The sequence below is a fragment of the Rhinoderma darwinii genome, chromosome 2 (assembly GCF_050947455.1).
Source record: "Rhinoderma darwinii isolate aRhiDar2 chromosome 2, aRhiDar2.hap1, whole genome shotgun sequence".
Classification (NCBI taxonomy): domain Eukaryota; kingdom Metazoa; phylum Chordata; class Amphibia; order Anura; family Rhinodermatidae; genus Rhinoderma; species Rhinoderma darwinii.
Window position 1 is genome coordinate 284,919,765 of NC_134688.1, and position 23,178 is coordinate 284,942,942.

Consider the following 23,178-nt stretch of genomic DNA (forward strand, 5'->3'; position numbering starts at 1 on the left):
TCCGATTGCCTCTTATGTCTCTCTCAGGCACATGCCAATCTGTGCCTACCTGACACGTATCTCAAGCAACTCTGCAGCGTGGATTAGTCCTCCGTGTCCACAAGCAGAGAATTCACCTACACGTGCCCCAGTGACTCCGTAACCCCAATGTACATTGCATGTTAATCTCCTGAATATTGGGCAAGCCTCCCCTCAAATCTCACAGAACACATTTTCTTTGCAAATTAAATTATACACAAATGTATAACGGCCCCAGCATTTCTTAGTTAATCAGGTGGCAAACTTACTTTCAACCCTGAGCAGCATGTTAAAACTGAAGTTCAGATGGACAACAATATCTTTATTCTTACATATATTTTTTTTTAACCTCTTAACGCCGAAGGACGGATATATCCGCCCTCCGCAGCTGCTAGTTCGCCCAGGAGGACGGATATATCCGTCATGTGATGGCGCGGGTACTGCCAGTGTACCCATGCGATCAGCGGCAGGAGCACGGCTGTTCTACACAGCCTGGCTCCTGCTGCAACTGCCGGAATCGAAGCGCGCTCCGATTCCGGCAGTTTAACCCATTAAATGCCGCTGTCAATAGTGACAGCGGCATCTGATGTGTTTGACAGAGGGAGGGAGCTCCCTCTGTCACCCGATCGGCGCCCGCGCAAACAAATCGCGGGTCGACGTCGGGTTTCCAGGACAGCCGGGGGCCTAACAAAGACCCCCAGGTCTGTCTTCAGCAAATGCCTGTTAGGCGATGCCGGAGGCATGACCTAACAGGTTGCCTGTCAGTTTTACACGGACAGGCAATAATGCTTCGGTATACTAAGTATACCAAAGCATTATATATGCGATCAACAGATCGCATAGTGAAGTCCCCTGGTGGGACTTTAAAAAAAAAATGTCAATTAGTTAAATAAAGTTTGTGAAAAAATAAATAAAATAAATGACAGTCAAAATCAAATAAAACTACTTTTTTTGCCCAAAAAGTGGTTTTATTTAGTAAAAGTGTCAAAACAAATCACACATGCACATATATGGTATCCCCGCGATCGTAACAACTTGACCAATAATATGAACACATTAATTAAACCGACGGATGAACGGCGTAAAAAAAAAAAATGCAAAAATTCCCATTCCCCCCCATAAAAAAATAAAATAAAAGTTAACCTATAAGTCCTATGTACCCCAAAATAGTACTAATAAAAACTACACATTGGCCCGCAAAAATCAAGCCCACATACAGCCACAGACGGAAAAATAAAATTACGTCTCTTGGAATGCGGCGATGCAAAAACAAGTAATTTTTTTCTAAAAGGCTTTATATTGTGCAAACGTAGGAAAACATATAAAACCTTTACATATTTGGTATCCCCATAATCGTGCCGACCCATAGAATAAAGTGAACATGTTATTTACGCTGCATAGTAAACGGCGTAAATTTATAACGTGAAAATTAATGCTGGAATAGCTGCTTATTTTCAATTCTCTCCTAAAATAAAGTTAATAAAAGTTAATTGATATATTATAAGCATCTAAAAATGGTACAATTACAAAATACAACTCGTCCCGCAAAAAACAAGCCTTTATACGGCTATGTCGACAGAATAAAAAAAAGTTACGACTCTTGGAATGCGACCGTGAAAAAAACTAAAATAATCCTTGGTCATTAACGTGCAAAATGGCCCGGTCATTAAGGGGTTAAAGGAGTGGTCAGAGATTGGTAGGCAAGAGTCACTCAGAGCTCAAGAACACTCCAAACTCACAATTCAAGTATTTGATCCCTCTTTTAACCCCAATTTACAAAGCAATCAAGTACCTTTATTTGGCTCCGGCTCATCTAAATTAACGAAACATCCATCATCTGAACAGAGGCGAGGTTTTATTGACAGGTTGATTCCCAGGGCACGTAATTTTTCCAGTTTGGACAGCTTGGGCTTATTTTGACCCACAGCAATAATCAAGCATCTGTTCTCCGCTGCATTAGCATGGCCACATGTTGTGCTTTCGAGTTCTGGTTCGGCAATATCTTGCAACATTCCGTTGGTCTCTTCTTGAACGTATTCCTCATTATCCGGATTAGCAAATGTTTGATGTGCTATATCAGTACCAAAAAGTAAAGTTGATTTTTCTGAATTCTTAACAAGTATTGTTTTGTTCTCCAAGATACCACCATCTGCAGAAGTATCGGTCACAGCTTCTAGGGCAGCAGGTTGCAGCTCCTGGGGAGATACTTCACAATCTACCTTACATTCTGGTGCTGAGGCAGAGTCACAACCTTCAGCCTCAGTGGGATTTGCTTCAGCACTTAAAGGATGGTATGTGGAAGACCTACAAAATACAAAAGTGATACAATAGATAAGACGGCCTTCTTGAACATGTAAACAGCACAAAATAGTTCCCCTGTGGCTGTACGAGAAGCAAATTGTACTTACACTTTGTAATACACATTCATTAAAAATGTGGCCACTAAATTAGTTAACGCTTTCTAATGGAAAAAGTGGTATACCGCCATAAAGGTTGTTCCCAAAGATTCCCAAATGTGTGGGATGTATGGTATAAGACCCAATTATCCTTTTTTCACCTAGGTCATTAAGAGCTGGACTCGCATCTGTCTTGGAAGCCTCCAGTGAGTATGTCCCTGGGATACGTGGAGAATCCAGATACTGGACATTACCTTTAAATTACCTGCTCTAACTGTGCACCCTCTGTAATTACTTTGATGCTATTCCAAAGTCAATTTGATATACTTTTAAACTGCGAATCCCACATGTGCAACGTTATGTTGAATTTAGCTTTTTTTTTTTTTTTCACATTCGGTTCGTAAAATGTGCATGCAATACATTGCACATATGATGTACTGCATTATGTATTTGTAGTTTATCCATTTAGACTGTGGCTGTTCGACCATCGTATATGTTCCTTGTTTGACCGAGAACAGAGTACCTGGAATTATTCTAGGATTATTTTTTTTTTATTGATGAATATATTGTACTACATTGTGAGTTATATATATATAAAAATAAAAAAGTAGTGGTTCACTCCCACCCTACTCACAGTAGCAAGCCAGGAGCGGTTACACAGATTGCTATTTAAAGAGAACCTTTCACCTGCCCATACATGTGCAGCACAAACCCTGTCTCACTTAAAATTATATTTCTAACTTCCTCCGTTATTTACATATCGGTGCCATTATAATTGGCGCCCGATATGTAAAGAAGCCCCTGAACTGTCAATGGGGCGTTTCTATCTAACTAAACGGCAAGGGGGCGTGATGTCTTCGCTCTGACACTGTCCAATTAGCTGCAGTGTCAGGGCGGCTTGCGCTGTGTTCCCTCCTGCGAGAATACACACAGACAGAGAGCACTGCAGAACCAGCAGTCTGTGTTCACCCAACGCAAATCGCCCTGACATTGTCCGTAGCGGATTGGACAGCTTCAGAGAGAAGACATCACGCCCCCTTGCCATTTAGTTAGATAGAAACGCCCCATTGACAGTTCAGGGGCTTATTTACATATCGGGCTTCAAATATAACCGCACCGATATGTAAATAACGGAGGAAGACAGGAAAAAAAAATGTCAAGTGAGAGAGTGTTTGTGAAGCCATACCTATTACACGCTGCACATGTATGGGCAGGTGAAAGGTTCTCTTCAAGTGGCTTTTTGCCTGCATCTGAGCAAAGTGCTGCTTACACAGATGACTATTATAGATTCTATACATAAAATATCTTAACTCCTGCACAATCCCTTCAAACAAAGAGAATCTGTTTCTCTTTACAGGGCCCCATGCACACTACCGTAATTTACGGATGAAATTGCGGACCCATTCATTTCTATTGGTCACAGACACCTTTCTGTATATTTACGAATGCGTGTCTGGGCCGTATAAATGATCGCCAAATTATAGAACATGTCCTATTCTTGTCCGCAATTGCGGCATGGATTCGCTCGTAGAAGTCCATGGGATCTTCCGCAGTTGCGGACGGCTACGGATGTGTATCCTTAGCCGTCTGAAACGAATTTGTAAAAACCTTTACGGTGGTGTGCATGAGGCGGTAGCTGGTCCCCACCGCCCCAAGCCACATGACCAGGGCAATGAGGAGTTTGAAGGGAGCACTGGACAAGAATGCGCTGCCGCCACATTCAAACTCTATGGGAATGACATACAGTCAATCACTAGTGCTAATTTCTAACAAAATATGTAAAAACTACTGATCTACTTTCTTTAACCCCTTCAGGACAGCCTGTTTTGGCCTTGTGGCACAGACAATTTTTTCAAATCTGACGTGTCACTTTATGTGGTAATAACTTGGGAATGCTTTTACCTATCCAAGCGATTCTGAGAAGGTTTTCTCGTGACATTTTGTACTTTATGTTAGTGGAAAAATTAGATCAATAAATGCAATATTTGTTTGTGGGCATCACCAAACTTTAGAGAAAATTTGCATTTTTCTGAATTTAAATGTATCTGCTTGTAAGACAGATAGTAATACCACACAAAATAGTTACTAATTAACATCACCCATAGGTCTACTTTATATTTGCATCATTTTTTGAACACCCTTTTATTTTTCTATGACATCACAAGGCTTAGAACTTTAGCAGCGATTTCTCACATTTTCAAGAAAATTTCCAAAGCTTATTTTTATAGGTACTGGTGTTCAGTTCTGAAGTGGCTTTGAAAGCCTTATATATTAGAAACCCCCATAAGTCACCCAATTTTAAAAACTGCACCCCTCAAAGTATTCAATACAGCATTAGAAAGTTTAACCCTTTAGGTGTTTCACAGGAATTAAAGCAAAGTAGAGGGGAAATTTACAAATTTCTTTTTCTTGTCGGAAAATCCATTTTAATAAATTTTTTTGGGTACATGCGACTTCTTGATCCCTATTCATGCATTTTTTTGGGAGCTGAAGTGACTAAAAATAATGATTCTGGTTTCGTTTTTTGTATTATTTGTATGGCGGTCACCGTGCGGGATAAATTACATTATATTTTTATAGTTCAGGCCATTACGGACACGGCGATACCAATTATGCATAGTTTATTTTTTTCTAATAATATAAGGGAAATAGGCCGATCTTTTATTTTTATTTTTTTTTTACATTTTACTTTTGTAAAATTTTTTAGTAACTTTTTTTTTTTTTTTAGTCCCACTAGGGACTTGAAGATCCAATTGTTGGATCGTTGTTATAATACCCTGCAATACATATGTATTGCAGGGTATTATACCTGTCAGTTTCACACTAACAGGAGGCATAACAGGACCTAATCGCCTTCCATAGATGGCAGACCGGAAGCCTTTGTTAGGCCTCCGGTTGCCATTGCAATCGCCCCCCCCCCCCCCTGCAACCGCGTAGCGGGGGTGCCAATGTTGCTATAACAAAAATGCGTCGGTCGCTATTGACTGCCGCATTTAAGGGGTTAATCGGTTCGGCTCACCGCTGTGAACCGACCCGATGTTTTTCCCCAGTACTAAGGCTGCTAGTAGCAGCCCGTACTGGGAGAAGCCGGGCTGCGAGGAGTGCCTGTGTGCTCTGTTAGGAGCACACGTGGATTAACGGGCTGCAGGCACAACGACCATTGCTGCAGCCCGTTAATCTACGTGGGGTGGTCGGGAAGGGGTTAATAAGGTTTGGTTGCCTACAGCACTTACTAATTATAAGAAAAAATATATAAAAATCACCTATGTCCAAACAATCTCAATTTCAAACCATTATGTCAAACATAAATAAGATCAGTGACAGCATCCATATTGCAAAAAATAAATTGTTTAGTAACAGACCCAAAAAAGTGCATGCAACGTTTCGACTCATCCAGGAGTGTTTGTTAAGCATGCTTGACAAGGACTCCTGCAGGAGTCTAAACTTTACATACGTTTTTCTGGGGCTGCGTTATTAAACACTTGATTTTTTGCAACATGGATGCGGCCACAGATCATCTTATATAATGGACACTTTCTTTAAAAGGAATATTCTTACTTGATTAGCTGCATTGCATTTCCGTGACAAACTGGTCTTGATCGACGCTTGAAAAAGTCATGGATACTTTTAGGTTGAGGTACGTGATATGGCAGAGACACAGCAGACTCTAAGAAAATCAAATTTGTACAATTTCAATTTTTGTACTAATCCTGGACTAAATACATTGCAACGATTTGTACAAATATGAACTAAAGCTTGCCTCGCAAGAGCCTTTGTGTTTCACTGTGCAAATGCTTTATGGCTTCCTTGCTTATTCGTGCTGCTTTTCTCTCCTTAAATATAAAAAAAGAAATACATTTTAAAAAAGTCAGATGAACCTTATTTGAAGACATAGTTTAAGAAATTGTAGATCTCTTGTACTTTACCATCTCTTAATACTCTTTTTTTTTAGTCCTCAAAGTAGTAAAGATGTATTAAAAATAGGGATGTCACGATAGCAGAATTTGGACTTCGATACCGATACTTCGTGTAGTATTGCGATTTCGATACCAAAATGATACTTTGCCAACAGTAATAATAAAAAAATCTTCCATTTTCTGATGTGAGGCGCGAGGTGTTATTGAATTTTGAATGTGCCTCACATTAATAGTAATTAACCCCATCATGTTCCTCAGTCAATGGGTTATTGTGTAAGGTACATGATGGGATTAATTACCATTAATGAGGCACGGAGGTTAAATTCATTACACCTCGTGCCTCACATTAGTAAGTGAAAGAAAGCAGTTTTTATTTTATTTTTTACAGCGTACAGATCATAAATGACGCAAAAAAATTGTTGAAGGTGATCACCTTCGCAACGATACCGAATGTGTATATTTTATGTATTGACTTATTTTAAGGTTTATTGTAAAAATAGTGTATGTATTTTGTTTTTATTTATTACTTTGTTTTTACTTTATTTTTAAACTTTAATGTATTGCATATAGCTATATGCCAGTACATTAGCCTGTGTACGGATAGTAAACAGGCAGTGGTTAGGACATACCTAAGTATGCCCTATTAGGAAATATGGTCAGACAGCCCTGGGGTCCTTCAATGGACCCTGGGCTGTCTGCCCATATATGGTATGTCCCTCAATCGCGTTACAGTCAGCTTTGATCGCAGCATTCAGGGGAATAGCGGCGGAGATGAGAGGTTTCTCTGATCTCCGCCGTTAGAGCGGGGCTGCGGCTGTGTAATACAGCCATTGCCCCGCTCATGACAAGTGCGCACGCGGTCAGCAGGAGGTAATGCGGACGGCACTGCACTAATGAGCGGCAGCGCAGGCACGGAGGACAGAACACGGGGGTGTTTTGCAGTGCGCCTGCCATGTTCTGTCTTTATTGCCGGCAATCATTAGTGCAGCGCTGGCAGCATCAACTCATTCTGACGGCGCGCACTTGTCAGGACTCAGGAGTGGGGCAATGACTATTCAGGTATGTTCACACGCTAGCTACCTTTTACGTCTGAAAAGACAGACTGTTTTCAGGAGAAAACAGCTGCGTCGTTTCAGACGTAAAAGCTCCTCCTCGCATTATGCGAGGCGTCTGACACTCGTAAATCTTGAGCTGCTCTTCATTGACTTCAATGAAGAACGGCTCAAATTACGTTGCAAAGAAATGTCCTGCACTTCTTTGCCGAGGCAGTCATTTTACACGTCGTCGTTTGACAGCTGCCAAACGACGACGCGTAAATGACAGGTCGTCGGCACAGTACGTCGGCAAACCCATTCAAATGAATGGGCAGATGTTTGCCGACGTAAAACGAGGAATAATACGCCTCGTTTACGTCTGAAAATAGGTCGTGCGAACCCAGCCTCACACAGCCGCAGCCCCGCTCTCATACATTCATGTGTTCCTATACTGAGATGTGCAGCCGCACAGCTTAGTATCAAAATACTTGAAATAGCGGTATTGAACCGTTTGGGATTGCACAGTATCGAAAAACAGTATCGAAGTTTCAATGCATAGTGTATCCCTAATTAAAAACAGTACATTTTATTGGGGTCTATATGCACGTATTGCACTTTATTACCGTCTGCGGATGGCTTTGCATTGCAAGTAACTAATTTGTTACAGAAAGCTGTCTTTTGCCTTTAAAGAGGCTCTGTCACCATATAAGTGGCCCAACTTCTACATAATGTGATCGGCGCTGTAATGTAGATTACAGCAGTGTTTTTTATTTAGAAAAACTATCATTTTTGATGGAGTTATGAACTATTTTAGCTTTATGCTAATGAGTTTCTTCATGGACAACGGAGCGTATTTTACTTTTTGACCAAGTGGGCGTTGTGGAGAGAAGTGTATGACGCTGACCAGTCAGCGTCATACACTTCTCTCCATTCATTTATTCTGCACATAGTGATCCTGCATTGTTCACTATGTGCAGTCAACATACACACACATTGACGTTATTCAAGTGTCCTGACAGTGAATAGACATCTCCAACCAGAACGGCATGTGTATTCAGAATCCTGACACTTCGCTAACGTTTGATTTACAGCACAGCAGGCGTAGTCTCGTAGTAAATGGCAGTTTACAGCGTAATCTCACGAGACTATGCCTGCGGTGCTGTTAATCAACCACAAACGTTAGAGACATGTCAGGATTCTGAATACACATCCTGTCCTGGCTGGAGGTGATGCCTATTCATTGTCAGGACACTTGAGTAACGTTAATATGTGCGTATGTGGCTGCACATAGTGATCTAGTAAGATCACTATGTGCAGAGTAAATTAATGGAGAGAAGTGTATGATGCTGATTGGTCACTGATTGTCAGCATCATACACTTCTCTCCACAACGCCCACTTGGTCAAAAAGTAAAAACACGGCCAGTTGTCCATTAAGAAAGTAATTAGCATAAAGCTAAAATAGGTCATAACTCCGTCAAAAATGATTGTTTTTCTAAATAAAAAAACACTGCTATAATCTACATTACAGCGCCGATCACATTATGTAGAAGCTAGGCCACTTATAATGTGGTGACAGAGCCTCTTTAAGTTCATTTATTTTTTCTTTCCTTCCAGCGGGGTAACAGGGGCAACGCAGTCACCTTACTTTCCCTAATGTCTGGCGGGCACTGTTTAACGGTTGTACCAATGCCATGATGAAAACAAGAGGGACAGGAGCGCAAACTCCTGTCGCCCACCAGCCGAAAGGTCGTCCGCTTTGCTCCCCACCAGCGTCCCACCTCACTAAAGCCAACACATGGAGACTACCCAGCTGGTCTTACATTCTGGGGATGAAGTATACATTAGGACAGGTGCTATTCCAAACCCCCCCTCTACCTGTGCACATGATGCATTTTTCGTGCAATTTTTTTTGGTGCATCCCTCTGGCGCACTCTTCTGCATCGGGCGACTCCTTGCTCAAAGCGCCGCTACAGGCTCCTTCCCCAAAGGTACCTTAGGTGGAAATACTGTGTCCTATGTCCCGCATCCCACTTTGGAGCCTGCTTGGACAAAATCATCTTGGAAGCAACAGGTGGGAAAAGCACTCAACTGCCTCAAACTAAGGTACATAGTGAATCCAAGGAAACCGGGGCCTTGTTTTTGTCCTTTCCGCAGATTCCTAGGTCCACAGGAATCTGTACAGCGGTACCACCGGGACGGGGAACAAATCATCATTCAAGCTCAATTCCTCTTGGTGCATCCACTCTCAGGTCGCTAATGCTGTAGTGTGGGGGGGGGGGGGGGTATGGAGTCCTGTATGAAGGTAAAGCCCTTTTAGGTCTCGCGTGGGCGGTACTTATTTTTTCAAGCACATCTGGCTCTTGCATCCTGGACATCTGGGTGCGGGAAGTAGTGTATTCCGGGTACTAGATTAAAATTTGTACACCTTACCCCTGACAGGTTCTTCCAGTCCAGACCCCCTTCACCTGCCAGAGCAATCGCCTTTTTTCGAGCAATCGCCTTTTTTCGAGCAATCTTAAGTCAAGAAGTCATTGCCCCTGTTCCTCCAGGCTAAGAGTTTTACTCAAATCTTTGTTGTCTCCTAAAATGGATGGTTCAATTCTTCTCATTTTAGACCTGAAAGGTCTGAACGCATTTGTCAAGATCCGTCACTTCCGCATGGAGTCCCTCTAGTACATGATATTCTCCATGGAACAGGGTGACCTCTCAGTTAACATTAAGGGACGGGAGCCTGCACGTCCCTATTTGCCTGTCCCATTAGCGCTTCCTGCGATTTGGAGTTCTACCTGACCAACTCACAAAATTGCTTTGGATACTGCGGCTTGTTTTAGATGGATTGCCAACCAATCTAGATCTGCCCGACTCCGTCGGAGACCCACTTTCCTGTGATTGGTGTTTGACAGACTCGCCACAGGTGTCCTTTCCTGCAGAAACGGTCCACCCTGCAGCAGGGAGTCCTCTCTCCGCTTTTGTATGAAGGTTCTGGGCCCCAAGGTGGCATCCAGTTTCACACTAGTCCACTTCAGTGGGTGGATCCTGTCCCAGTGGAACTGCTCTCGAGATTCTCTAGATCGCCGAATCCTTCCTCCCTTAACCAACCACCGGTCTCTTCTCTGGTGGTTCCCCCGGTGATGCCTCAGGGCCGCTCCTTTCTCCCTCTCCGCTGGCAGGTCCTGTCCACAGGAGCCAGCCTTCAGGGTTGGGGCGGACCCTTCCGGAATCTCAGGGCCCAGGGTCTCTGGTCCCACCTGGAAGCCAATTTCCTCACCAACATTTTGGAACAAAGTGCTTTGTATCTCTGTTTCAGTCACTGGACGACATATCGGGCCAGCAGTCCGGTTTGTCTCAAGGGAGACCGTGTTATGGCAGTCACCTACAGTACCTCAATTACCAAGGCAGGACACAGAGTTCGGCGATAATAGCGGACGCATCCCAGATCCATGATTTCTCAGCATCCACATTCGAGGGCGACAATTGATTACCTCAGTCGCGAATAGGTCAACCCAGGAAAGTGGTTCCTTCATGACGAGTTGCTCGAACCAACCTGTTCCAGGTATGGCACGCCAAACGTGGACTTACTTGACTCACTTGCCAGGTCCCCCTTTTCGTCTCAGGATCCCGAGGAACGAGTGGTCGACGCTCTGGTGGCTTCATAGGATCACTTCAGCCTGTTTTAAATGTTTCCCCTGCTGCCTCTTCTTCCCAAGCTCTTTGGGAGGATCCAGGCCGAGGAGATTCCGTCTGTCCTCGGCATCCCAGATTGGCCGCACCATTGTTGGTTCGTAAGCGTCGGCACACTCTCAAGGGCATCTCTACCACCCGAGTTTACAGTAGCTAGGATTAACGGCGTGGCTGTTGATGTCGCAGTGTTGAACGCTCGAGGCTAACTGCAGTGGGTAATTTGCATTTATCACTGTACTTGGCAGACATATCTGCAGTGCTGTGAGGATCGACCTCTTACTACCCTGGTTTTCTATTTGTCCAGGCTCCTGGCGTTACTCCAGGAGGGGTTGGATCGTTGGCTTATCCCTCAGTTCCCTTAAAGAGGCTCTGTCACCAGATTTTGCAACCCCTATCTGCTATTGCAGCAGATAGGCGCTGCAATGTAGATTACAGTAACGTTTTTATTTTTAAAAAACGAGCATTTTTGGCCAAGTTATGACCATTTTTTTATTTATGCAAATGAGGCTTGCAAAAGTACAACTGGGCGTGTTGAAAAGTAAAAGTACAACTGGGCGTGTATTATGTGCGTACATCGGGGCGTTTTTACTTCTTTTACTAGCTGGGCGTTCTGACGAGAAGTATCATCCACTTCTCTTCAGAACGCCCAGCTTCTGGCAGATCACGCTGTGACGTCACTTCCCCAGGTCCTGCATCGTGTCAGACGAGCGAGGACACATCGGCACCATCGGCTACTTACCTGCAAACGCTGATGCTGCTGCAGAATCATCTGTAGCCTCTGGTGGCCGACACGATGCAGGACCTGTGAGTGACGACACAGCGTGATCTCTCGAGAACACGCTGTCTGCACTGCCAGAAGCTGGGCGTTCTGAAGAGAAGTGGATGATACTTCTCGTCAGAACGCCCAGCTAGTAAAAGAAGTAAAAACGCCCCGATGTACGCACATAATACACGCCCAGTTGTACTTTTACTGTAAACACGCCCAGTTGGACTTTTGCAAGCCTCATTTGCATAAATACAAAAATGGCCATAACTTGGCCAAAAATGCTCGTTTTTTAAAAATAAAAACGTTACTGTAATCTACATTGCAGCGCCTATCTGCTGCAATAGCAGATAGGGGTTGCAAAATCTGGTGACAGAGCCTCTTTAAGGAGCAGGCATCCGCATCATCTTATTTCAGCAAACCGCTGGCGTTATAATCTGAAGACCAAACGTTTTTGCAGGGGGTTTCACACTGTTCCCCCTCTGCCTCAAACTCAGTCTTAATCCGTTAGTGACCGCCAATACGCCATTTCACGTTGGCCACTAATGGGTTTTATTCTGATGCATAAGCCTTTTTACTGCTCTCAGCTGCCAGATGAAGCTGAGGGCATCCCTGCTGTAACGTGTGAGATCGATGAAAGTATCGATCTCACCAATTTAACCCCTTAGATGCGGCACTCAATAGCGTGCGTCGCTTCCGAGTTGTTTTAAACGGACAGACAGTAATACACTGCAATACAAAAGTATTGCAGTGTATAATAGCGATCGGATGATCGCATATTAATGTCCCCTAGTGGGACTAGTAAAAAAGAAGTTTAATAAAGTAAATAAATGTAAAAAAAAAATTAAAATAAAAAACCCACTTTTTCCCCTTACAAACTGCTTTACTATTAAAAAAAAAGTAAAGGTTACGCATATTTGGTATCGCCACGTATGTAACGACCCCGACTATAAAGCTATTATATTATTTAACCCGCACGGTGAACTCCGTAAAAAATAAAATACTATGGAAAAATTTCTGTTTTCTGTGAATCCGGACTTAAAAATAATGTGATAAAAAGTGATCAAAAAAGTCGCATCTACTCTAAAATGGTACCAATAAAAACTACAAGTCCTCCCGGGAAAAAAAAGCCCTCATACAACTGCATCGTCGGAACAATAAAAAAAAAAAACGATGGCTCTTCAGATATGGAGACACAAAAACAAATTTTGAAAAAAAAAAAAAAGCGTTTTTACTGTGTAAAAGTAGTAAAACATACAAAAACTATACAAATTTGGTATCGTTGCAATCGTAACAACCCGCTGAATAAAGTTATTGTGTTATTTATACCACATGGTAAACAGCGTAGATTTAGGATACGAAAAAGTGGTGACATTTCAGGTTTTTTTTCTAGAAGCTGACACCTGCAGTGTATGGAGCGGGCTCAGCGAGTGAGCCCGCTCCATACATCACCCCCTCCAGCTCCATGATGTGCCAGCACGTCATGGGTCGGGAAGGGGTTAAGTAATGAAGCGGTCATGGCGCCCGGCGATGGGTCCCTTGACTGCGGGCTAGAAAACGCAGGGACTTTTTAGCAAGACTTATTCTTGCTAAAAACGGTGTCTTATAGTCTGAAAAATACGGTAGTTATTCCAAGTGTCACAGAACCATGTGGCAAAAGCATTTACCATGGTCTGTGTCCCCAATGGACTGGGTGAGAAGGAAGCCTCATATTTATTTGTGGGACAACCCCTTTAAGAGATGGGTGGGGGTACTGATCATACACAAGTATAGGCCAAAAATGTTATATTTTAGAAAAACACTTAAAAGAACAAACCTTTTTTTTCACAGACTCTGTTACTTTTTCTTCCATCACTTCATCCTCGGCCCCATCAAATAAATGAGTCTGAAATATTTTAAAAATTGGCAAGTGCTGAATAAGTAATGTACAGTTCTTAAAGCGGATGTTCTTATACTATGCGGCCCTGTTTAAACGCAGCATATAATTGGGACAGGCCCAATGCAATAAAAGCCCAAATGGTGCACACAAAAAAAAAAAAAAAAAAAGAATACATCGAACTGTTACAAATCTGCTGTATTCATGAGGGGAACACTCGATGGGCTGCCATGTATCTGCATGTATGGCATCCATTCATCACAAGTGACAAGGCTGAGTGAAGCACACCTATCATTAATAAAGCTAGTATGAAAAGAGAATATACACTTTTTCTGAAAATGTACGTAGAGAGATGGAAAATGACCCAAAAAATAAAATTTAGATACGCAATTTCTGGTTCATTTTAAAAGTGATCTAAAGCTGCCTAAAGAGTGACAATTCTTTGTGTTTTTGACATGGGCTGGATAAAACAGCGGAAAAAGCATGTTTGGCTATTTCAGATGCCCACATTATAAAATCTCATTCACTATATGGTAACATACAGTATGTGTAATCTACTGCAGAGGCGAAAACTTCACATGCAAGACCAGTGTGCAAGTACCCTTAAAGCCTCATGCACAAGTATATTTGGGATGTGTCACTGCATTCCAATGAGGCCATGCATACCATTTAAAAAAAAATGCCATATATAAATCTGACAGTTGTCTTGAATTCAGCGCTGCTAGAGGAAATCTTTGTGAAATGATACCCAATTAAGAACGTAGAGGACACAATACCGTTCCATTTAACAGGTCATACCTATAAAGAAAACTACTGGTCTGTATATCAGTACTCCACAGAACATTTTCCTAAGGCTAATTCTTTGTGGTCAGAGAATAAACATATTAGGCCATGTTCGCTCAGCAGGTTGTAAATTTAAATTCAAAGCATGCTCTTAAGTCCAAGAAGATATTTTCCGTTGCATGTGAAAGAGAGACTTACTGAACGACTCTTAAATCTGCCTTTCACGTTAGCACGTATCGAGTCTAGGGATTCTTCTTCAGGATTATCACTATCCTCATCCTTATCATAGAGATCTCCATCAGCTAAAAGACAGCCGCTGTCATTTAAAGGAGGCTGATCCTCTTCCCTTAGTAGCTGAGAAAAAAAAAACAACACCATGTACAAGGGAAAAATTCCAGTGCGTATTGACACAATATACCAAGTCACAGTAAAATAGCACGTGCCCTGGAAAACGGCTGAAAATAAGCAGTGTCAACATACCCTCAGAGGAAGTGAAGTTGAAAACGGTGATATAGGAAGGTGTAGGCGGACTAGGTGCGGAACAATTTAGGACAACGGGCAGAGGGATGTGGTGGGTGGAGATTAGTGTGCAGAGCAGACATGTAAGCATTATGGGACAGGTAGGAAGAGAGCCAATCTAAAACCAGGAAGTCTTACAGCGTTTGTGGAGCAATATAGATGTATCGGTAGAGAACATATTAAATTATTTTTTAAAGATAAAACAATGGAATTACACTGGGCAGCCAGGTTCAATGTATTTGGTGGATTTTTTTTTTTGGGCTGCCATCAGATAACCCTTTTAATCCAGTAAGTTGTGCCGTATGTGGGAGATATCACCTAAAAGCATGCGATGGTGCTTGAACAATTTAATTCTGTCAGATTCTCAGAATTTAAAAGAAAAACTGTGTCACCATATGAAATGTGAAGCATACAGGGGTAAAGTAAAGCCCCTCGCACCTCTATAGGTGCCTTTTACAGCCCCATACATAAAGCCGTAATAAGAGATGCAGCTTGCAAAAGAGCTAGTTCAATATCGGGGCTAAGACTAATGCCAGGTACTATTCTGGCACTGACTTGACCCTGAAGTGGGGGGGGGGGGGGGGGGGAGTCTCCAAATAACTGGATTGGGAAGTATTCAAACATCTCAAACATACATTCAGCAAAAGATTTAAATTTGATTGTACTTTCCAAAGTGCAGCATGCTTTATCTTTTGTTTTTGTGTACCTTTGATTCCCCCATTCCAAATGCATACATGCAAAAATAAAAGCAAATCACTTAAAAAAAAATAGGTATTGTATCAATGTGAATTGGTTTTCTATAGTAGCAGTTACCTGAATATTTATCAGAATTGCATGTTCGGAATGAACGCACTAAACTAACTGTGATTTTTAGAGGCAGGAGTGCTGTGGCTCTCGATACCTCACTAACCCATGTGAACCCACAGTCTTGTTACTTACTTTGGAATTCTGCTTCTTATCCTTTTTAAACTTTTCAATAGTTGCCATTTTCTTTCTCTCTTTATCTGCTCTCCGTATAGATTTGCTCTTTTCTTTTTCATCTAGACCAGTCTGTTTTTTTGAAGACTTGTAGTTATTTTGCCTAATAATGGAGGTCTTATTCCGTGGACTGTCTTGATCAGTGGTGGCCCCTACATCATTCATCCCACCATCAGAATCACTATCATCACTGTCAAGAAGAGCTGCTCTGATTCGCCGAGGCTTTACCCTTACTGTGGCTTTTTCCTCTTTGTTTTCTTCATCACTTTCACAACTCCGCTCAGTGTTGGCAGTAACAGCATTGGTTTCACCTTCAGGATCACTGTCAGTTTCTTCAAAAACATTCTTATTTTTAGATTTCTTAAGCACCAAGATTTCATCATCTGAATCTTAAGCGAAAAATAAAATATTAATAATCTTATAAGATTTTTTTTATCTACTATATTCTACTGTGGTTCTAGGAAGGTGTTAAATGTGAAAAATGAGAGCAAGACAAAAAATGTGAAGGAAATAGGTATACAAATGGACAATAAGGTGTGAAGCTGAGGCAGACAAAGCTGCTCTTCCAACACCAACAAAGTCAAAAGCTGCTATATAGTTTTAAATATTAAGCCCTTAGTGACCACCAATACCTCTTTCCACAGCGGCCCAGTCTACGTTCTCCACGGGTCTCCCATGCGGGCTGGAGAGGGTGCCCGGCTGCTGATGCTCGAACGGAAGGCTCCTGCTCCAACAGTAGTGATTGAAGTTCACTTAGATCGCGACCGTTTAACCTGTTAAATGCTGCGGTCAACAGTGACCGTGGCATTTAAGTCGTTCACAGAGAGAGGGAGCTCCCTCTGTCACCCATCGGCCGCCCGAAAATGCAATAGTAGGCCTACGATGGGGTGCCATAGCAGCCAGGGTCCAAAAAAAGGCCCACAGGGCTGCCCTGGTTATATGCCTATTCGGCCGTGCCAGAGACATGGCCTAATAGAGTGCCTGTCCGTTTTACATAATTATTTTGTATACGAAAACTGTATTCTTGAGGGAGGTACTATTTATTGCCCATAAGGCCATGGCGATTAGATGGATGCGCCCGAGACCACCATCCATCTGACAATGGAGAGCTTTGGTAAACTCTACCTTAACTTATGTCAAAATAGTATATAAAAATAGAGGGTGTGAAGGGAAATTCTAAGGTAAGGGGCTCCTGGTTCGAATCGCCAAACACTAAGGTTGATCGACCTTAGGAATGCGATGTTAGCACATGCTATTGTATGATACCATGGAGATTCTATGACTATATATTGTTCTAAGTGTATAATATTGTCCTATACTCTCTCGTAATGTGTAATAGTTTTAGGACTTGATTGTATGTTTTCTTACTACCTTACCTATGTATGCCTTCAGTGATATATACTGGGATTCCCTATGCAACATGTATTATATGTTACATATGTGCTAAAAGAGGCTCTGTCATCACATTATAAGTGTCCTATCTGCTACATAAGGAGATGGGCGCTATAATGTAGGTGACAGCAGTTCATTTTATTTAAAAAACGATCTGTTTTCACCACTTTATTAGCGATTTTAGATTTATGCTAATGAAGGAGTGGCTCAAAAAGAAGCACATTAAGGTCATGGAGTGGCCTAGCCAGTCTTCAGACCATAATCCCATCGAAAACTTATGGAGGGAGCTGAAGATCCGAGTTGCCAAGCGACAGCCTCGAAATCTTAATGATTTACAGATGATCTGCAAAGATGAGTGGGCCAAAATTCTATCTAACATGTGTGCAAACCTTATCATCAACTACAAAAAACGTCTGACTGCTGTGCTTGCCAACAAGGGTTTTGCCACCAAGTATTAAGTCTTGTTTGCCAAAGGGATCAAATACTTATTTCTCTGTGCACAATGCAAATAAATATATATAATTTTGACAATTTGATTTTCTGTTTTTTTTTTAATATAAAATCTATCTCTCACTGGTAAAATTAACCTAGCCTAAAAATTCTAGACGGTTCATGTCTGTGACAGTGGGCAAACTTACAAAATCAGCAAGGGATCAAATACTTATTTCCTTCACTGTAAATGAATGGAGAGGAGTGCATGACGCTGATAGGTCAGCGTCATACACTCCTCTGTACAACGCCCACTTGGTCTAAAGTAAAAACACGCCCACTTGGGCATTAAGCAGCTCATTAGCATAAAGAAGTGGTGAAAACAGATAGTTTAAATAAAAAGCACTGCTGTCACCTACATTATAGCGCCCATCTCCTTATGTAGGAGATAGGGCACTTATAATGTGGTGACAGAGCCTCTTTAAGGCTTGTTCTTAAACGGTATTCTCTGAATGAGAGACTACCCACCTCCTTATCAGGCCTTCAAGGCCGTTCTGAGATAAGACTGCCAAGCTTACTGGAGACAGACATGATACTCAGACAACATAAAGCTTGTAAACAGAACGATGTGATATAAGTAGGGATGTCACGATACCAGAATTTGGACTTCGATACCGATACTTCGTTTAGTATTGCGATTTCGATACCAAAACAATAAGTTCTTACATTTTCTGATGTGAGGTGTGATGAATTTTGAACGTGCCTCACATTAGTAGTAATTAACCCCATCATGTTTCTCAGTCATAATGGGTTAATGTGTGAGGTACATGACGGGGTTAATTACTATTAATGTGAGGCACATGGAGGTTAAATTCATCACACCTCATGCCTCACAATAAGTGAAAGAAAGTAGTTTTTATTTTATTTTTTCAGCGAACACATCATAAATGACGCAAATAATTGTTATGCAGGTTATTACGGCCGCGCCAATACCAAACGTGTGTATATTTTATTTGAGACTTATTTTAATGTTTATTGTAAAAAATGTGTATGTGTATTTTTTTAAATTTAATATTACTATGTTTTTACTTTATTTTTAAACTTGATTGCACTAGCATATATCTATATACTGATAGTAATGTACTGGTATATATCTATATGCCAGTACATTAGCCTGTGTACGTATAGTACACAGGCAGTTGTTAGGAGATACCTAAGTATGCCCTAACAGGAAATATGGTAAGACAGCCCTGGGGTCCTTCAATGGACCCTGGGCTGTCTGCCCATATATGGTATGTCACTCAATTGCGTCACAGGGATTCCGGTGATGCTATCCAGGGGCATCCCCCTTCTCATTTTCCCCTGAACGCTGCAGTCATCTTTGATTGCAGCGTTCAGGGGAATAATGGCGGAGATTAGAGGATTCTCTGATCTCCACAGTTATAGAACGGGGCTGTGGCTGTGTAATACAACCATTGCCCCGCTCCTGATAACAAGTGCGCGCACTCAGCATGAGGTGATGCGGCCGTCGCTGCACTAATGAGCGGCAGTTCACTCACTGAGGACAGAACATAGGGGTGTTTCGCAGTGCGCCCGCTATGTTCTGTCTTCAGAGTCGCCGCTCATTAGTGCAGCGCTGGCCACATCACCTCATCCTGACAAGCGCGCACTTGTCAGGACTCAGGAGCAGGGCAATGGCTGTATCACACAGCCGCAGCCCCGCTCTCATACATTCATGTGTTACTATACTTAGCTGTGCGGCCGCACAGCTCAGTATCGAAATACATGAAATAACTGTATCGAACCGTTTGATGATGCACGGTATCGAAACAGTATCGAAGTTTCGATGCATCGTGCATCCCTAGATAGAAGTACGCATTTCTTATGTAGTCAATAACTCGTAAGGTGGTTCATTGATGGTAGATAGCCAGAAAAACCTTTAAAAGTGTAATCTAAAGGTTAACCTATAGATCTTTTGTCGAATGGCCCTTTTACACCGGCCAAAAAGCGGCCGGTGCAGGGAGCGCTAATCAACGAGACATCGTTGATCGGCGCTCGTTTGTTCCTGTCACACGGAGCTATAGATGGAGACGAGTGGTCGGTACTCCGATCGCTCGTCCCCACACATTATCACGTCGGCAGTGCGTCTCCGTTTACACAGGGAGATGTGCTGCCGACAACGATAATATTTCACTTTTTTAAAACAATACGACCAGCAGATGATCGAGCGTTTGCTCGTTCATCTGCCGATCGCTCCCCTGTTTACACAGGGCAATTATCGGCAACGAGCGTTCTATGAACGCTCGTCTGCCAGATACTCGTCCTGTGTAAAACCCCCTTAACTCTTGAAAGGATCTGCGTGGCCATGTCTTTCTCATTTCTTATTTTTCTCAAAAATTTTAGGCTATATTCACATGGCGGATTATGGTAGGTGGGTCGCACTGCAAAATCCGCAGGGGAAATATTCCTGCCAACAGGAAGATTCCTACTCCCCTTCACTTCAATGATAGGTTTGGGCGTAATCCGCCCGAAGATCAATCTGGACGCTTTTGTCCGCTAGCTGAAAAAAAAAAAACAGCTAGCGGGAAAAAGTAACATCCACCTCTCATTGAAATAAATGGGAGGCGGAATTTTGCTGCGGATTCCACTGCAAAAATTCTGCCGTGTGAACAGGGCCTTTATTGTAAACTTACATCTAAATACATTCTCCTTTAATTTCACTGTGGGACAAGAGTTTGTTCAAGATTTCTTCCAGAATTCTAAAACAATCGAACATTGTTATTTCATGGGCAATAAGTATTTACTAAAACACAAATGTCAGGAGAGCCCTCCCAAACGGCATAAAATACCTCCATTATCCATGAAGTCCATTCTTTCTTGGTGGTCTCTAGAAGAACTTATTCTGCAGTTCCCCTGGCCACTGTCTGAATCGCTCTCCAAGACTTTAAGTCCAATACTTTTCTCTTCTGATGCCAAATAAACCTGACATAATAAATCAATGTAGTAAAAATAAAGTGAAATTAAAGAAGCCAAAAAGTATTCATATGCTCTATTGTGCAAGTGTTATTTATTGAGTGTATAAGGGTATATGCAAACATTTTTAAACAGTGTTGTTTGTTACGGTCTTGTGTAAACTTGCTCTTTTTTTTTGCGATAATCTCTGCAAAAAACTTTAACCCCTTCACGTACCCGAACATGCCATTACGCCCGGGTGCGGGGGGTGATGTTTGGAGCGCGCTCACACGCTGAGCGCGCTCCAAATGCTGTGGGTGTCCCTTAACAGCCGGAAACGCGCTCGCGCTGTTCCTGGCTGTTTAACCCCTCAAATGCTGCGGTCAATCGCAACAGCAGCATCTGAGGTGTTGAAAAGAGGAGGCGGCCCCCTTCCGCACCGAGATTGGGGGTGACGACGGTTGTCATGCTAGCCCAGGGGCCTAACGAAGGAACCCAGCACTGCCTTCACTTTGCTTCTCTGAAGCCCTGCATTTTTACAGAAGCCTGTAAAAATGACAATATACTGCTATACCTTAATAGATGCCTGTCAGAATCACGATATACTGCAATACATTAGTATTGCAGTATATCATGCAAGCGATCTAACGATCGCTGGTTGAAGTACTAATAAAAAAAAGAAAAATGAGTTAAAGTTTTTCTTTTGTGTAAAAAAAAAAAAAAAAAAAAAACCTTTTCCCATTTTCCCCCTCGAGCATAGTAAAAAAAAGAAATAAATAAACATAATTGGTGTCGCCGCGTCCGTAAAAAAGTCTGAACTATTACAATATATCATTATTTAACCCGCACGGTGAACGCCGTAAAAAATAAATTGTAAACGCCAGAATCTCTATTTTTTGGTCACCTCATCTCCCACAAAAAATGAAAAAGTGATCAAACCGTCGCATGTACCCCAAAATGGTATTATTACAGCTTATCCCGCAAAAAATAAGCCCTCATACCACTTAATCGATGGAAAAATAAAAACGTTATAGCTCTCAGAATTTGGCGACACAAAATAAATTATTTTTTACACTTAGGTTTTTACTTGTAAAAGTAGTAAAATATAGAAAAAACTATATATTTGGTATCGCCGTAATCGTATTGACCCACAGAATAAAGATAACATGTTGTTTTAGTTGCACAATGAATTCCGGAAAAACGGAGCGCAAAAAACCATGGAGGAATCACTTTTTTTTTCATTTTCTACCCTACAAATAATTTTTTTTATCGTTTCCTAGTACATTATACGGCAAAATAAATGGTGCTACGAAAAACTACAACTCGTCCCGCAAAAATCAAGCCCTCATAGTACTATATAGACGGAAAAATAAAGACGTTATGGCTTTTGAAATGTGGGGAGGAAAAAACAAATTAAAATCTGAAAGACGTTTATGACGGGAAGGGGTTAATAGATACCTGTCAGAATCACGATATACTGCAATACATTAGTATTGCAGTATATCGTGCAAGCGATCCAATGATCACTGGTTGAAGTCCCCTAGGGGGACTAATAAAAAAAATAAGTAAAAATGAGTTAAATAAAGTTTTGGTATTTTTTAATTTTAAAAAATTTAAAGTTCAAAAAACCTCCCGTTTTCCATTTTCCCCCTAGAGAACAGTAAAAAAATAAATAACATAATTGGTATCGCCGCGTCCGTAAAAGCCTTAACTATTACAATATATCATTATTTAACCTGCAAGGTGAACGCTGTAAAAATAAAAAAATGTTAAACGCCAGAATGTCTATTTTTTGGTCACCTCATCTCCCACAAAAAAAATTAAATAAAGTGATAAAAAACGTCACATGTACCCCAAAATAAATTTTTCCCCTTTCCTAGTACATTATATGGCAAAATAAATGGTGCTACGAAGAACTACAACTCGTCCCGCAAAAATCAAGCCCTAATAGTACTATATAGACGGAAAATAAAAAAGTTATTGCTTTTGGAAGGTGGGGAGGAAAAAAACCTAAATTTAAATCTGAAAAAGGGCTGCGGCGGGAAGGGGTTAAAGGCACATTCAGACGAGCGGGATTCTCGCCCGTGTGCTGTGCGTTTAAATAATTCACAGCACACGTACCCATCCACTTCAACGGGGCTATTCAGACGTGTGTTTTCACGCAGCGAGTGTCCATTGCGTGAAGCTCGCTGCATGTCCTATACTGGTGCACGGTTTTTGCTCACCTAGTCACCCATTGAAGTCTATGAGTGCGTGAAAACCACAGTTTCACGCATCAGTTACAAAGAAATGTAAAAATAATAAAAGGTGTGCTGGCACGGATGTTAAAAAAAAAAAATCGCACGCCATACGCATGTCTGTATTGCACACAGACATGAAATGTAGGAAAACCGCTGCATTATTTTACGCACGCAAATTCGGACACGCTCGCCTGAATCT

General features: G+C 41.8%; 1 protein-coding gene across 1 annotated transcript in view; it reads right to left on the reverse strand.

The window, feature by feature from the left end:
- CLSPN (claspin) overlaps positions 1–23,178 on the reverse strand; it is a 78,817-nt gene that overhangs the window by 55,020 nt on the left and 619 nt on the right. Inside the window, exons 2-8 of the mRNA XM_075853366.1 lie at positions 20,637–20,769; positions 15,928–16,355; positions 14,668–14,823; positions 13,627–13,695; positions 6,175–6,247; positions 5,973–6,081; positions 1,811–2,322 (exon numbers count right to left, since the gene is read on the reverse strand). Of these exons, the coding sequence (XP_075709481.1) occupies positions 1,811–2,322; positions 5,973–6,081; positions 6,175–6,247; positions 13,627–13,695; positions 14,668–14,823; positions 15,928–16,355; positions 20,637–20,769 (1,480 nt within the window). The remainder of the gene's footprint in view (positions 1–1,810; positions 2,323–5,972; positions 6,082–6,174; positions 6,248–13,626; positions 13,696–14,667; positions 14,824–15,927; positions 16,356–20,636; positions 20,770–23,178) is intronic.